At 48.3% G+C, this 17,031-nt stretch overlaps 1 protein-coding gene across 1 annotated transcript in view; it reads right to left on the bottom strand.

Moving 5' to 3' along the window:
- COL9A2 (collagen type IX alpha 2 chain) overlaps nt 1-17,031 on the bottom strand; it is a 168,628-nt gene that overhangs the window by 43,633 nt on the left and 107,964 nt on the right. The window contains exons 17-20 of the mRNA XM_069622556.1: nt 12,954-13,007; nt 12,103-12,156; nt 9,460-9,513; nt 6,332-6,376 (exon numbers count right to left, since the gene is read on the bottom strand). Of these exons, the coding sequence (XP_069478657.1) occupies nt 6,332-6,376; nt 9,460-9,513; nt 12,103-12,156; nt 12,954-13,007 (207 nt within the window). The remainder of the gene's footprint in view (nt 1-6,331; nt 6,377-9,459; nt 9,514-12,102; nt 12,157-12,953; nt 13,008-17,031) is intronic.

Raw genomic sequence — 17,031 nt, 5'->3', positions numbered from 1 at the left:
ACTACCCACGTATACACCATCAGGGCTGCATATCCCTCTTCACTACCCACGTATACACCATCAGCGCTGCATATCCCTCTTCACAACCCACGTATACACCATCAGCGATGCATATCCCTTGTCACTTACCACGTATACAACATCAGCGCTGCATGTCCCTCCTCACTACCCACGTGTACACCATCAGAGATGCATATCCCTCTTTACTACCCACGTATACACCATCAGCAGTGCATACACCTCTTCACTACCCACGTATACACCATCAGCGCTGCATATCCCTCTTCACTACCCACGTATACACCATCAGCAGTGCATGTCCCTCCTCACTACCAACGTATACACCATCAGCAGTGCATATCCCGCTTCACTACCCACGTATACACCATCAGCAGTGCATATCCCTCTTCACTACCCACGTGTACACCATCAGCAGTGCATACAACTCTTCACTACCCACGTGTACACCATCAGCAGTGCATACACCTCTTCACTACCCACGTATACACCATCAGCAGTGCATATCCCTCTTCACTACCCACGTATACACCATCAGGGCTGCATATCCCTCTTCACTACCCACGTATACACCATCAGCGCTGCATATCCCTCTTCACTACCCACGTATACACCATCAGCGATGCATATCCCTTGTCACTTACCACGTATACAACATCAGCGCTGCATGTCCCTCCTCACTACCCACGTGTACACCATCAGAGATGCATATCCCTCTTTACTACCCACGTATACACCATCAGCAGTGCATACACCTCTTCACTACCCACGTATACACCATCAGCGCTGCATTTCCCTCTTCACTACCCACGTATACACCATCAGAGATGCATATCCCTCTTCACTACCCACGTATACACCATCAGCAGTGTATACACCTCTTCACTACCCACGTATACACCATCAGCAGTGCATACACCTCTTCACTACCCACGTATAAACCATCAACGCTGCATATCCCTCTTCACTACCCACGTATACGCCATCAGCGATGCATATCCCTTGTCACTTACCACGTATACACCATCAGCGCTGCATGTCCCTCCTCACTACCAACGTATACAGCATCAGAGATGCATATCCCTCTTCACTACCCACGTATACACCATCAGCAGTGTATACACCTCTTCACTACCCACGTATACACCATCAGCAGTGCATACACCTCTTCACTACCCACGTATACACCATCAGCGCTGCATATCCCTCTTCACTACCCACGTATACACCATCAGCGCTGCATATCCCTCTTCACTACCCACATATACACCATCAGCGATGCATATCCCTTGTCACTTACCACGTATACACCATCAGCGCTGCATGTCCCTCCTCACTACCCACGTGTACACCATCAGAGATGCATATCCCTCTTCACTACCCACGTATACACCATCAGCAGTGCATACACCTCTTCACTACCCACGTATACACCATCAGCGCTGCATATCCCTCTTCACTACCCACGTATACACCATCAGAGATGCATATCCCTCTTCACTACCCACGTATACACCATCAGCAGTGTATACACCTCTTCACTACCCACGTATACACCATCAGCAGTGCATACACCTCTTCAGTACCCACGTATACACCATCAACGCTGCATATCCCTCTTCACTACCCACGTATACGCCATCAGCGATGCATATCCCTTGTCACTTACCACGTATACACCATCAGCGCTGCATGTCCCTCCTTACTACCAACGTATACAGCATCAGAGATGCATATCCCTCTTCAAAACCCACGTATACACCATCAGCCGTGCATACACCTCTTCACTACCCACGTATACACCATCAGCGCTGCATATCCCGCTTCACTACCCACGTATACACCATCAGAGATGCATATCCCTCTTCACTACCCATGTATACACCATCAGCAGTGTATACACCTCTTCACTACCCACGTATACACCATCAGCAGTGCATAAACCTCTTCACTACCCACGTATAAACCATCAGCGCTGCATATCCCTCTTCACTACCCACGTATACACCATCAGCGCTGCATATCCCTCTTCACTACCCACGTATACACCATCAGCGATGCATATCCCTTGTCACTTACCACGTATACACCATCAGCGCTGCATGTCCCTCCTCACTACCCACGTGTACACCATCAGAGATGCATATCCCTCTTCACTACCCACGTATACACCATCAGCAGTGTATACACCTCTTCACTACCCACGTATACACCATCAGCAGTGCATACACCTCTTCAGTACCCACGTATACACCATCAGCGCTGCATATCCCTCTTCACTACCCACGTATACGCCATCAGCGATTCATATCCCTTGTCACTTACCACGTATACACCATCAGCGCTGCATGTCCCTCCTCACTACCAACGTATACAGCATCAGAGATGCATATCCCTCTTCACTACCCACGTATACACCATCAGCCGTGCATACACCTCTTCACTACCCACGCATACACCATCAGCGCTGCATATCCTGCTTCACTACCCACGTATACACCATCAGAGATGCATATCCCTCTTCACTACCCACGTATACACCATCAGCAGTGTATACACCTCTTCACTTCCCACGTATACACCATCAGCGCTGCATATCCTGCTTCACTACTCACGTATACACCATCAGCAGTCCATACAACTCTTCACTACCCACGTATACACCATCAGCGCTGCATATCCCTCTTCACTACCCACGTATACACCATCAGCGCTGCATATCCCTCTTCACTACCCACATATACAACATAAGCGCTGCATATCCCTCTTCACTACCCACGTATACACCATCAGCAGTGCATACACCTCTTCACTACCCACGTATACACCATCAGCACTGCATGTCCCTCTTCACACCATCAGCACTGCATATCCCTCTTCACTACCCACGTATACATCAGCGCTGCATACCCCTCCTCACTACCCACGTATACACCATCAGTGCTGCATATCCCGAAGGTTGCACTACCCACGTACACATCATCACAGCTGCGTATCCCTGAAGGTTGCACTGCCCACATATACACCATCGGCGCTCCATAACCCTGAAGGTTGCGCTACCCACTTATACACCATCAGCGCTGCATATCCCTCTTCACTACCCACGTATACACCATCAGAGATGCATATCCCTCTTCACTACCCACGTATACACCATCAGCAGTGTATACACCTCTTCACTACCCACGTATACACCATCAGCAGTGCATACACCTCTTCAGTACCCACGTATACACCATCAACGCTGCATATCCCTCTTCACTACCCACGTATATGCCATCAGCGATGCATATCCCTTGTCACTTACCACGTATACACCATCAGCGCTGCATGTCCCTCCTCACTACCAACGTATACAGCATCAGAGATGCATATCCCTCTTCAAAACCCACGTATACACCATCAGCCGTGCATACACCTCTTCACTACCCACGTATACACCATCATCGCTGCATATCCCGCTTCACTACCCACGTATACACCATCAGAGATGCATATCCCTCTTCACTACCCATGTATACACCATCAGCAGTGTATACACCTCTTCACTACCCATGTATACACCATCAGCAGTGCATAAACCTCTTCACTACCCACGTATACACCATCAGCGCTGCATATCCCTCTTCACTACCCACGTATACACCATCAGCGCTGCATATCCCTCTTCACTACCCACGTATACACCATCAGCGATGCATATCCCTTGTCACTTACCACGTATACACCATCAGCGCTGCATGTCCCTCCTCACTACCCACGTGTACACCATCAGAGATGCATATCCCTCTTCACTACCCACGTATACACCATCAGCAGTGTATACACCTCTTCACTACCCACGTATACACCATCAGCAGTGCATACACCTCTTCAGTACCCACGTATACACCATCAGCGCTGCATATCCCTCTTCACTACCCACGTATACGCCATCAGCGATGCATATCCCTTGTCACTTACCACGTATACACCATCAGCGCTGCATGTCCCTCCTCACTACCAACGTATACAGCATCAGAGATGCATATCCCTCTTCACTACCCACGTATACACCATCAGCCGTGCATACACCTCTTCACTACCCACGCATACGCCATCAGCGCTGCATATCCCGCTTCACTACCCACGTATACACCATCAGAGATGCATATCCCTCTTCACTACCCACGTATACACCATCAGCAGTGTATACACCTCTTCACTTCCCACGTATACACCATCAGCGCTGCATATCCTGCTTCACTACTCACGTATACACCATCAGCAGTGCATACAACTCTTCACTACCCACGTATACACCATCAGCGCTGCATATCCCTCTTCACTACCCATGTATACACCATCAGCGCTGCATATCCCTCTTCACTACCCACATATACACCATAAGCGCTGCATATCCCTCTTCACTACCCATGTATACATCAGCGCTGCATATCCCTCTTCACTACCCACGTATACACCATCAGCAGTGTATACACCTCTTCACTTCCCACGTATACACCATCAGCGCTGCATATCCTGCTTCACTACTCACGTATACACCATCAGCAGTGCATACAACTCTTCACTACCCACATATACACCATCAGCGCTGCATATCCCTCTTCACTACCCACATATACACCATAAGCGCTGCATATCCCTCTTCACTACCCACGTATACATCAGCGCTGCATACCCCTCCTCACTACCCACGTATACACCATCAGCAGTGCATACACCTCTTCAGTACCCACGTATACACCATCAGCGCTGCATATCCCTCTTCACTACCCACGTATACGCCATCAGCGATGCATATCCCTTGTCACTTACCACGTATACACCATCAGTGCTGCATGTCCCTCCTCACTACCAACGTATACAGCATCAGAGATGCATATCCCTCTTCACTACCCACGTATACACCATCAGCCGTGCATACACCTCTTCACTACCCACGCATACACCATCAGCGCTGCATATCCCGCTTCACTACCCACGTATACACCATCAGAGATGCATATCCCTCTTCACTACCCACGTATACACCATCAGCAGTGTATACACCTCTTCACTTCCCACGTATACACCATCAGCGCTGCATATCCTGCTTCACTACTCACGTATACACCATCAGCAGTGCATACAACTCTTCACTACCCACGTATACACCATCAGCGCTGCATATCCCTCTTCACTACCCACGTATACACCATCAGCGCTGCATATCCCTCTTCACTACCCACATATACACCATAAGCGCTGCATATCCCTCTTCACTACCCACGTATACATCAGCGCTGCATATCCCTCTTCACTACCCACGTATACACCATCAGCAGTGTATACACCTCTTCACTTCCCACGTATACACCATCAGCGCTGCATATCCTGCTTCACTACTCACGTATACACCATCAGCAGTGCATACAACTCTTCACTACCCACGTATACACCATCAGCGCTGCATATCCCTCTTCACTACCCACGTATACACCATCAGCGCTGCATATCCCTCTTCACTACCCACATATACACCATAAGCGCTGCATATCCCTCTTCACTACCCACGTATACATCAGCGCTGCATATCCCTCTTCACTACCCACGTATACACCATCAGCAGTGTATACACCTCTTCACTTCCCACGTATACACCATCAGCAGTGCATACAACTCTTCACTACCCACGTACACATCATCACAGCTGCGTATCCCTGAAGGTTGAATGAACCCCAGGAATGGTCATGTGAATTAATCCATGGTGACCCTATACGAGAAATAGTGTATCCTCACAGGTGTGCTTTGAACTGCTCCCATGTTTGCATGTCTGGCTGTTCTGCTGCCATAGACCGTTAGCTGCTGCCCTGCATGTCACCCACTAATTCTTTGTAGCAGTCACATGGCACTGTGTACAATCAATTGCCCGTGACTCCTGGCAACTTGTATTGTGCTCTTCTTCCCTATAAGTCTCACACCTGTTTTTCCTTAGTTTTTTTTTTTTACAAAACTGTGGCAAATTTTGAAAAAGCTGTCACTACTGCACATCCAAAACAATGCCCAAAGAAAGGTTTGACACCTAAATCACACAAAACCTTTTATTGGACTACATGAAAATAATACGCTGAGAGTGAAAGGCGTAACCTTTCAAAGTCCCATATGCTTTTTTTTCATATGGCGGTGGCAGAATCAAGTGACCAAACAACTAAAGGGGACAGGAGTGATCGGTCAGAATGTCTTAGGTCTTGGCCATTACTGCCCATGAAAGAGATTTGCACAAACAAAGGATTGAAAGGTCACTTCGAGCCATGCAGTATCAGTGCCATACCTTATCGCCGAGACCTCCTTTGGATCCAGGCTGGCCTGGTAGACCCTGAGAAGAGGAAAAGAGGAGTGTGAGCAGGGCAAAAGTGTGAAAAGTAACCAACTGTGGATCTCAGTCCACCACAACATCCCCCTCCCCCACCCCATCGATGCATAGTCCCCCAATCCACCGGGTGCGTTGTTTCTGCTGTGTGGGGGCATAACGGGCGGGGCAGGGCTCTGATAACAGAAAATGTCTATATCAAATCAGGAGGCTCCAACACCCCAACATATGCTGCACCAGTGAGCCAAGGTAATCTGAGCCCAAATTCCATTCTTCTTGTGAACAGATCACACATTCCTCCCAGACCTATTATCCGTTTCCACTCTACAGACAGAGGCGGCATGTCCTGGAGAAATCTATCCCAGCACACGCTTGGGGATCTGGTGAAACTAGGAACAGCGGGAAGGTGCCCCACCCCCCCTTCTTTAGAACTCAAGACATCCATCTTTCGAAGACAGCTAGCTCTACATGAGTTTGTCTCACCTAGTACACATGGACGACAGAACTTAGCATAGTAAAATAAATAATGCTTGATGACGGCTATGCAGCCACCCATTGGATCAGATTGTGAATCAATTGGGAATGTCCTCTTGATCCTTATTGAGCCAGTGGCCAAGTTTTCTCATCTACATTTTACAAGCCTGTTTGTACCTTTCCCTCGTGCTGAGGGATGCACTTTCTGCAATTATTTTGCACTTTATATAACTATTGTGTATTTAGGATTGTTGTATGTTCTCCACAGGCCTTTTATTCTCTTCTCCCAAGGCCAGCAGAATGTGGCTGCATAACAATAACCCACATTGAAATAACAAACAATGTTTGGGCCTTACTTCACCTTCATTCCTATTTTAGTATTGTTATTTTGCACCAGAGAGCATACGATCCACAGTATTCACAAAGGAGTACTGCACTAATCGTGCCTAATCCACTGCACCTCAGGTTGCCCATTCCATGAGATTACAGCAGTGTGCACGACCTCCACCGCAAATAACACTACATTATTCTGCAGGAAAGTCACTGCATGGCTGTAGCAACATTGCACTGTAGTCTGTCGGTGTTGCATATTCTGCAGCATGAATATGTTAATGCTGCCACACAGTGTGCATTATCCACTGTGTGCATTATCCACTGCGTGCATTATCCACTGTGTGCATTATCCACTGTGTGCATTATCCACCTAGTGTATTATCCACTGAGTGCATTATCCACTGTGTGCATTATCCACTGAGTGCATTATCCACTGTGTGCATTATCCACTGTGTGTATTATCCACTGTGTGCATTATCCACTGTGTGCATTATCCACTGCGTGCATTATCCACTGTGTGCATTATCCACCTAGTGTATTATCCACTGTGTGCATTATCCACTGTGTGCATTATCCACTGTGTGCATTATCCACCTAGTGTATTATCCACTGTGTGCATTATCCACTGTGTGCATTATCCACTGTGTGCATTATCCACCTAGTGTATTATCCACTGTGTGCATTATCCACTGTGTGCATTATCCACTGTGTGCATTATCCACCTAGTGTATTATCCACTGAGTGCATTATCCACTGTGTGCATTATCCACTGAGTGTATTATCCACTGCGTGCATTATCCACTGAGTGCATTATCCACTGCGTGCATTGTCCACTGCGTGCATTATCCACTGTGTGCATTATCCACCTAGTGTATTATCCACTGTGTGCATTATCCACTGTGTGCATTATCCACCTAGTGTATTATCCACTGTGTGCATTATCCACTGTGTGTATTATCCACTGTGTGCATTATCCACTGTGTGCATTATCCACTGTGTGCATTATCCACTGAGTGCATTATCCACTGCGTGCATTATCCACTGTGTGCATTAGCCACAGCACCACCGAAACGCACCATAGGCTCCATTTAACAAATGTTCTTTTATACTATGTTATGTCAATTTCAGAGGATCATACAAATAACTTATAATAATTGTTTTTTTTTACTACATTTTGCTGACTGGTGGCGTCCTCACTGATTTGTCATCTGTTATCAGGCGCATAGATAGGGCCGAGCCCATGGAGTGGACTAACCATTCAATGGCCAAGCATGCTGTGCTGTGTGTATACTTCTGCATGCAAAGGAGTGCATAGCAAATGCAGGCACACAACATGACACGGTGAAAGAGCATGCACCACAGGGAGGCAAAAGCAGGGGTGCCATGCCCAGTTCCGGCAGAAGGCATCCGGCGAGGTGTACGGTGTCTGTGCCCTCCCCCAGTTTGGTAATACACCAGATATGAAAGGATTAAACACACATCATTTGCAAAATCCAGGAGTGTGCTGCTAAGAGTGCACAGCAGGAAGCACCCAAAGATTGTGGCTGGAAAAGCCGATATAATGCCTACACAAAACTTACATCTACTGGTTACATCGATATATATATATATTTATATATATATATATATATATACATATATATACATATATATACATATATATATTTGTAACCAACAATAGTGTCAGTGATCTACAGACTTGCGAAGAGGTAGTTGGTTTTTAAGTCGACTTTATTGGCACTTCAATACTGCACAATATTGTGTCAAACAAATTATTGCCGTGTAATGTTTTAACCACACAGATTTATCATGAAGATACAGAGCTGATTTGTCTCAAATGTATTAAAAGCCTTATAAATGTATCAAATTGGCAGCACGGGTATGGGAATATTCTAGTGTATGTGCCACGCCCAGTGATGGTTCAGATTGGCATTAAACTATAGTGGGGCGCACGCATAGCATACTCCCAGGACCACATCTGAGTAATGCGCCCATTTCCGGGCATTGCCACTCCACTAATACACAGCCGAAGCCTGGCAGTGTCGCAGCCACCATTTTAGCAGCTTCCTCTCTAGACCACAGTCACCCACACTGTTTGGAAAGGAACCAAAGGTTATGCCATTGACTCCATCGTGCTCCTGATGGTTGGGGGGTTGGGAGGGCGAGGCATGGGTGCCACAATACACAAGCGTCAGCGCCAGGCAGTTCTGCGTGCCTTTGGGCTGTGAGATACAGTTAAAGTGCAGTGATCAGTGCGGCAGTGGCCAAGCAACGGTACTTACCGCCATTCCTTGATGCCCCGGTACTCCAGGGAAACCAAACTGTCCAAGACCGCCCTGCGGAAAACATAAACACATGTGAGAAACGCTGTATCTTTCAGGCATTGGTAGAGTCGCCAGGAAGTCGTAGCCTGGAGGGGAATGTCCTGGAGAATACGGATGTATGGGGGCAGGGAAGAAAGGTGGGGGGGGGGGGTCTGATGAACGTATGGTGGGGGTTTGGGAATGGAGAGAAGGTTTAAATAAAGAAAGGGGGAAAGACTCTGAGGGAACAAGGTAGAGACTGATGAACCAAGGTGTTGGGGCCCACAGGCGACCCATTCCATGCTGGAATAAGTGACTAAGCAAAGTATGGAAGGAAAGGGCGAGTGCCCAAAGAACACAGTGAGTGACAGACTTCAAGGAGGCCGAGCAAGAATACATCAATGAGTGATTTCACCTTCGAGAGAGGGATTGAAAAACAAGTGAATGAAAGAGACAACCCTGGAAGGATTGGGGAAAGGGAGCAAAACATGAGGGGATAATAATAATTATAATAAAATGGCCTTGCTCCCCTTTCTATTGTCATCACTGGCCATGGCTCTGTAAGAGAAAAGGAGGCTTACTTGTGGGATAGCGGGAGAAGCGGATATGAAACCTGCAGTTTTTATGGGTGCAGGTCGGAAGTACCCGATTCCTGCGTTTTGGGATGCTTCTAGGAGAGAGGAGTAATCATTAGGGAGTGTTACCCTGGGGGGGAGCTCAAAGAATGAAATATTGGAGTGTGCTTAGGGCGATGTTGACCGCTAATGTGTCACAGTGTATTAGGACTGAGGATAAGTTTAGTAGTTTTCCTAGGGTGTGGACTAGGCCTGGGGTCGCCCTCAGTAGGGGGCATTTACGTGTGGTGTAAGGTGGAAGAGTGAGATGTTAGAGGGGGGTTGGATAGTTGGGGGTAGACATGTGGGTATAAAGAGGCTTAGAGGTACACGTATCCAGGGTAGTATTTGCAGAGTGCCAGAGCAGAGATGCAGTTCACTGGATGTTTTCGATGGAACATGTTGAGTTCCCTCGGGTTTGCATGGTGGGTTAGTCGGTGGGGTGAAGGAGGGCTTCCGGAGGTGTCTGTAGTTTGAAGACACGTTCCATGGAAGCGTGGTGAGGGGACCAGGTCTATTGTCAGGCGGTTCCGGACAGTGATCACGTGGGGGATTAGGTTGGAAAGTCGTGCTTTTAGGTAAGGTGATCAGAGCGAAATGAAGGAAGGATTTAAATGAAGAATTGTGAATGTATAGAGTGACACGTTAATTACGTATAAGGGAGGAATACATTGAGTGCGCATGTGATTGAAGCGGCGAATCGGGAGTTGCAGAAGGACCACATGCATGAATAGATGTGTAGTTTATTGCATGGGTGAGTGATGGCTGGTAAAATGGGTATTGCTCTCGGTGCATGCGGCAGTGTGGCACCTGTTGGTAGTGGCACTTGGCAGTGCTTCCGGGCTGGATGCATGCTGTCCACGCATTAACTGATCATTTGCATAGATGCCTATTTTGAACAGAACTGCTTCGCTATTGGAAAAGTTTAGAATGTGGGCACTCTACAGAATTAACTATAGGCTACATCAGTGCTGCCACATGAAGGATGTGAACACGCAACAGAATTTCCTCTGGCTACATCAGTGCTGCCACATGAAGGATGTGAACACGCAACAGAATTTCCTCTGGCTACATCAGTGCTGCCACATGAAGGATGATGTGGTCACTCTACAGAATTAACTCTAGACTGAATCAGTGCTGCCACATGAAGTATGTGGGCACTCTACAGAATTAACTCTAGGTGACATCAGTGCTGCCACATGAAGTATGTGGGCACTCTACAGAATTAACTCTAGACTGAATCAGTGCTGCCACATGAAGGATGTGGGCACTCTACAGAATTAACTCTAGGTGACATCAGTGCTGCCACATGAAGGATGTGGGCACTCTACAGAATTAACTCTAGGTGACATCAGTGCTGCCACATGAAGGATGTGGGCACTCTACAGAATTAACTCTAGGTGACATCAGTGCTGCCACATGAAGGATGTGGGCATTCTACAGAATTAACTCTGGGCTGCGTCAGTGCTGCTACATGAAGGATGTGGGCACTCTATAGAATTATCTCTGGGCTGCATCAGTGCTGCCGCATGAAGGATGTGGGCACTCTATGGAATTATCTCTGGGCTGCATCAGTGCTGCCACATGAAGGATGCGGGCACTCTATAGAATTATCTCTGGGCTGCATCAGCGCTGCCACATGAAGGATGTGGGCACTCTACAGAATTAAGTCTGGGCTGAATCAGTGCTGCTACATGAAGGATGCAGGTACAATGTCATGTGGCAACTTATTGGGACTGTGTAGGAGGTGGGCACATGGCAATTATGCTTCCTGTGCGAACTGGTATTGCACCTGGAGGAGGTCCTTGATCAACAGGTATTGCACAATGAGGAGGGGGCAGGCTTTTCCCAAGCATGTTAATGCCTTGATATAGTTACTCTGGCACTGGGCATCAACTTGAGGTACAGAAGGAACAGAGCGTTGGTGATGACAGCTCCAGCAAGAGGTCATTCATGTAGGGCTCAGCATGCAACATGTTCTTAAACTGGGCACTCTGCCTCCACTTACCTTAATGCCAGGAACGCCTGGGGTGCCATCCTTGCCATCGATGCCCGGGAGGCCCTACAGAGATATGGTACGTGTTTGTCACATGCTCGTTATGCATTGGCCAAGCACAGGGTACAATCCCTACATTACTACAGCGTGTCAGTTCCTCCATTAGCAATGGGATCTCTTCACACACACACGTTGCCTTTCTCTCTCTCACACTGGAGCTCGTGCTGCTCCGAAACGTTACTCGATGGCCGTGACCTAGTAAATTTGCACTCGGGCATAGCCAGGTCCCCGCCGCCAGATTTTCGTCCTTTGCAAGGTGGAGTGCAAATGTGCAGAGCAAAAGGCAGCTCACACACACAGTCTCATCACTCAGAAACTCTCTCACACACATTCCTTCCCAGATATAAATATCTCCTTATGCCCTCCCTCATTTGCACACTCACAAACTCAAATACAGTTTCAGCCAAAGTCTCTGACTCACATGCAATGCTTTATAAAAGCACACTGTGTCTCCCACACATTCCCTGGCACACCCCCTGGGTGTTTTTACACACACATGCACCCCTTTACCAACAAAAGTGTAGATACATTTTGATGGGCACTGTCCAATGTTTCAAGCAATCAACGAACACAGCTTATTTTGAGATTAAGACCAAGTCTCTGTTGGGCATCTGCTCACTCGAGCACCTGGTTACACCCAATAACCCACTACCACTCTTGCCTCCCCCCACTCTTTCTCTTTGCATGGCAATCTGACACATGGCACCCCTCTTCTATCCACACATGTGGTTACTACTCCCCTTGGGGAAAGGTTTGGAACTCCCGCCTCGAGCCCGATCTGGAAGCGCGGCATCAGTACTCACATTGTTACCTTTGGGACCCATCGCTCCTTGCGGGCCTTGGATGCCTCGTGAGCCCTGGAAAAGGGGGGAGCGGAAGAGAGAGAGAGAGACAGCCATTAGTGTCATCATGGACTAGAAACCAACAAACCTTAGAAAAATCAGAATGACCACGGACTCCAATTTCACATTGACTTGTATGCCAGTTCCTTGTGTTTGCATTAACAGCTCAAAACATCGTTGTTCTAATGTCGGCGGCTGCCTTATCCACTCAGGACTTAGTGCCTTGATGCCACCAGGTCTTCGTTGCGCTTTATAAATCCACATACAATGCAATACATACAACCTGCTCCGAAGTGGCCATGTGCAATTGCTCTCCAATTACTGGGGTTCATTCTGAGTTCGGCAGTAATTCTGTGACTGCCACCGTTTGGGTGGTATCGGAAATACTCTCCTTTCTACATCACAAAATTCCAAATTTGGCCTTGAAGTGATGGATTTACCTCCAACAATTCTCTACTTTCAAGCCCAAAATTGGTGGAATTACCGTGTGTAATATTACCTAGGATGGAAATTCTGCCAACATCCAAATGAAATTCTTTGGACTACAAAAATGATGAATACCACCAAGAGACCAGACTGCCAATCAGAGCCTGGCGGTAGCTCTGCCAAGCTGAGTGGCGGTAACGGAAAAACACAGGAAAAACACAGAACTTTCCCATTTATAACTATCAATAGTGGATTTTTAAACTGGACCATTTGGAGTATCAGACGAGTGTCTGTGAATCGAAGGTTAAGTATCTTCCAGAGAGAAGAGGCCACCGCAGAGACTCCTCAGCCGCTCACCCTTTCTTTAGAATAACACAGAACGGGCAGAGGATGAGCCTGAGCAGGATGTCATGCAAGGGTGGGAGTATACCACCTGTATCGATTATCAGAAACACTAGACCATGTTTGCTGCCATCTTGGCTATCCAGGTTTTCTGACCTAGAACTACCATCAGCCCCAGCTAGGAGAGTATGTGGTGAGTACCACGAGAGTTGTACTCCATAATACCTGTAGAGCCACTGGGTTCAGGTGTCTGTGCCAGACCCTGGCATTACAATGCAAGAATTGTTGATCAAATGAAGCCCAGCTGTCAGGAGGACACACAGTATATTCCAGCCCCTCTTGCTGCAGGCAGGTAAGCACTTTTGCAGCAGGCAACAGGCACATCTGTTACTTAACACTCCAGCTATGACTCACATCCTTGGAAGATTCCAACACACACACTCACTGGCATTCCATGTGACATCACACGCTGTTCCAATCTTCCAAAAGATGCGACGCATCTTCCCTTTGTAGACAAGGGAAGTCAGAGTATGTGTACACGAACAAGGTTGGAGCACATCGTTTCTTGTGCACAATAGATGTCACACACAATTCAAGTGTGGGCCTCATCACGACTTTGGCGGTAACCCTTAAATCCGGCAGTCGCACTATTACCGACGGATTTAAGGGTCCGCCAAATCAGGACTTCGGGGGATTTCGCCCCAGCTCTTGGTTGGGGGGAAATCTGCCGAATATTTGCGCTATTACCGCCGACGGGAAATCCGGTAAGAGTGCGAATTTTCCCCATTGAGCCCAATGGGGAATGGGGCATTCAAGAATGGGCTCAATGGGGAATGGGGAATTACATTACCGCCGAACTCGTGATCCGGCGCTATTAGCGCCAGGGAGTTCGGCGGTAGGGCTAATAACGCCAAAGTCATGATCAGGCCGACTGTGAGTATGAGGCTGTAAGACATCCTTCCCTGGACGCAATAGGAGTCACACACAACAATGTCCACACTCCGACAGAAGACAGCCCCCCCTTATATTGATGAAGCACGCAGACCACAACGAACAAAAGACGTGCAGATTTAAAAGGTAGAACAAACGAAAGAAATATGTGTATGAGAAAGGGCACAACTAGGTTAGAATCCAGGGCAAGGACAACTCAGCCTTGCGGCACTCGCTTAATCAATGGTTTGCGAACACAATAGAAAAGGAAGGGCCTCGTGTGGCTGTGAATAAAGTGCACTGGTGAAAAGTGGGAAGCTGGTGTAACACACAAATTGAAGGGCCTCGTGTGGCTGTGAATAAAAGTGCACTGGTGAAAAGTCCAAAGCTGGTGTAACACACAAATTACCAGGACACCATGACGTGAAGCGGGCAGGGCTACATGGGTCCTAGGCCTCATTACCAGGACGTCATAACGTGAACCGGGAAAGGCTACATGATTCCTAGGCCCCATTACCAGGACACCACCACGTGAGGCGGGCCAGGCTGCATGGGTTTCAGGCCACATTACCAGGACACCACTACGTGAAGCAGGCAAGACTACATGGGTCTTAGGCCACATTACCAGGATGCCATGACGTGAAGCGAGCAAGGATACATGGGTCCTAGACCCCAAATCCAGGACGCCATGACGTGAAGCAGGCAAGGCCACATGATATATGATATGATATGGAATTTGTAACGCTCCTATACACAAGTGTTTCAAGGCGCGACGAGGCAGGGAGAAGGGAACAAAGGGAAGACATACAACGATCCTACTAGGCCAGGTGTCATTCAGATTGCGCAAGTGCATGGGTAGAGGGGAAGGGAAAAGTGCAAGGGGAAAGGGAGAGGGGAAAGTGCAGTACAGGGGTAGTAGAATAACAAGATAGATAATAAGGGCCAGCTGGTGGCAAGTGCAAGGTAAGTGCAGACAAGTGCTGGGAAGGGGGGCTGTAGGGATACAGAGACAGTCCCGCAGTGAAGGGGTTGCCAGGGAGGCAGTGCAAGGGGAGAGTGGCTGGACCAAGGACCGAGATCGGTGAGAGTGGCCCAGTTGCAGATTCAGTGCAGTTTCAGTAATTAGCAGGGAAGAGGAGGAGAGAAAGCAGAAGCAAAGAGGAAGGTTTTGAGGTGCTTCCGGACCCGGAGATGGTTCTCCTCAAGTTTCAGGGAGGCAGGAAGGCTGTTCCAGAAGGAGGCCCCTGCCACGGAGAGAGATCTACCCCCAACTCATTGCTTGGAGAAGCGGCTGACCCTGAGGGAGTTGGAGGCGGATGAGCGAAGAGCTCGAGAAGGAAGATATTTAGGAACAGAGAGTTGAAGGTATTTTGGCCCCAGCCCCCAGAAGGCCTTGTGGACAATGCAGAGGGTTTTGAACTTAATCCTCGCAGCCAGTGGGAGCCAGTGTAGAGATTTCAGTCCTGGAGAGATACGGTCCCTGTGCTTGAGGCCAAGGACAAGTCTCGCAGTCCTGTTCTGGATGAGTTGCAGAGGGCGGAGAGTAGAGGCAGGCAGATTTAGATAGAGGCTGTTCCAGTAGTCCAGCTTCGAGAGAACCAGGGCTCTGGAGACAGTGAGCTTCTGGGGGAAGGAAAAGAAAGGAAGAATACCTCTGAGGAGGTGCAGCTGGTAGTGTGACTTCTTAGAGACGTCAGATATGTGAGGAGAGAAGGAGAGTGTGGATTCGAAGATGACCCTGAGGTTTTTAGTCTTGCAGATGGGAGCAGGAAGAGGGCCAAGAGAGGCCGGCCAGAGAGATGCACGGAAGGAGGGAGTGGGTGTGCAATGAGTAGAATCTCAGTCTTACTGGCATTAAGGCAGAGGTCATTGGCGGCACACCATTCCTGGATAGCATACAGACAGTCAGAGATGAGGGAAGGAGAGGAGGAGGCCGAGGGTAGCCTGTAAATGAGCTGGGTATCATCCGCATAGCACTGAAAGTTGGGGCAGAGAGCGGCGATGTGGTGGGCAAGGCGTGCCAGATACATGCATCCTAGGCCCCATTACCAGCATACCACAACGTGAAGCGGGCCAGGCTACATAGGTCTCAGTCGTGCCGCATTACCAAGACACCATGACGTGAAGCAGGCAAGGATACATGGCTCATAGGCCACATTATCAGGATGCCATGATGTGAAGTGGGCAAGGCTACATGGGTCCTAGGCCCCATTACCAGGACACCATGACATGAAGCGGGCAAGGCTACATGGCTCCTAGGCCCCATTACCAGGATTGTACAAGGGAGGGTAAGTCCCAATTTTTTGTTGAAGGGGGATTGAGCTGAAAACGGGACTTGGTT

The sequence above is a fragment of the Ambystoma mexicanum genome, chromosome 11 (assembly GCF_040938575.1).
Source record: "Ambystoma mexicanum isolate Mex_15411 chromosome 11, UKY_AmexF1_1, whole genome shotgun sequence".
In the NCBI taxonomy this organism is placed as follows: domain Eukaryota; kingdom Metazoa; phylum Chordata; class Amphibia; order Caudata; family Ambystomatidae; genus Ambystoma; species Ambystoma mexicanum.
The sequence above is the reverse complement of the archived record's forward strand: the minus strand, read 5'-3'. Positions and strand labels throughout refer to the sequence as shown.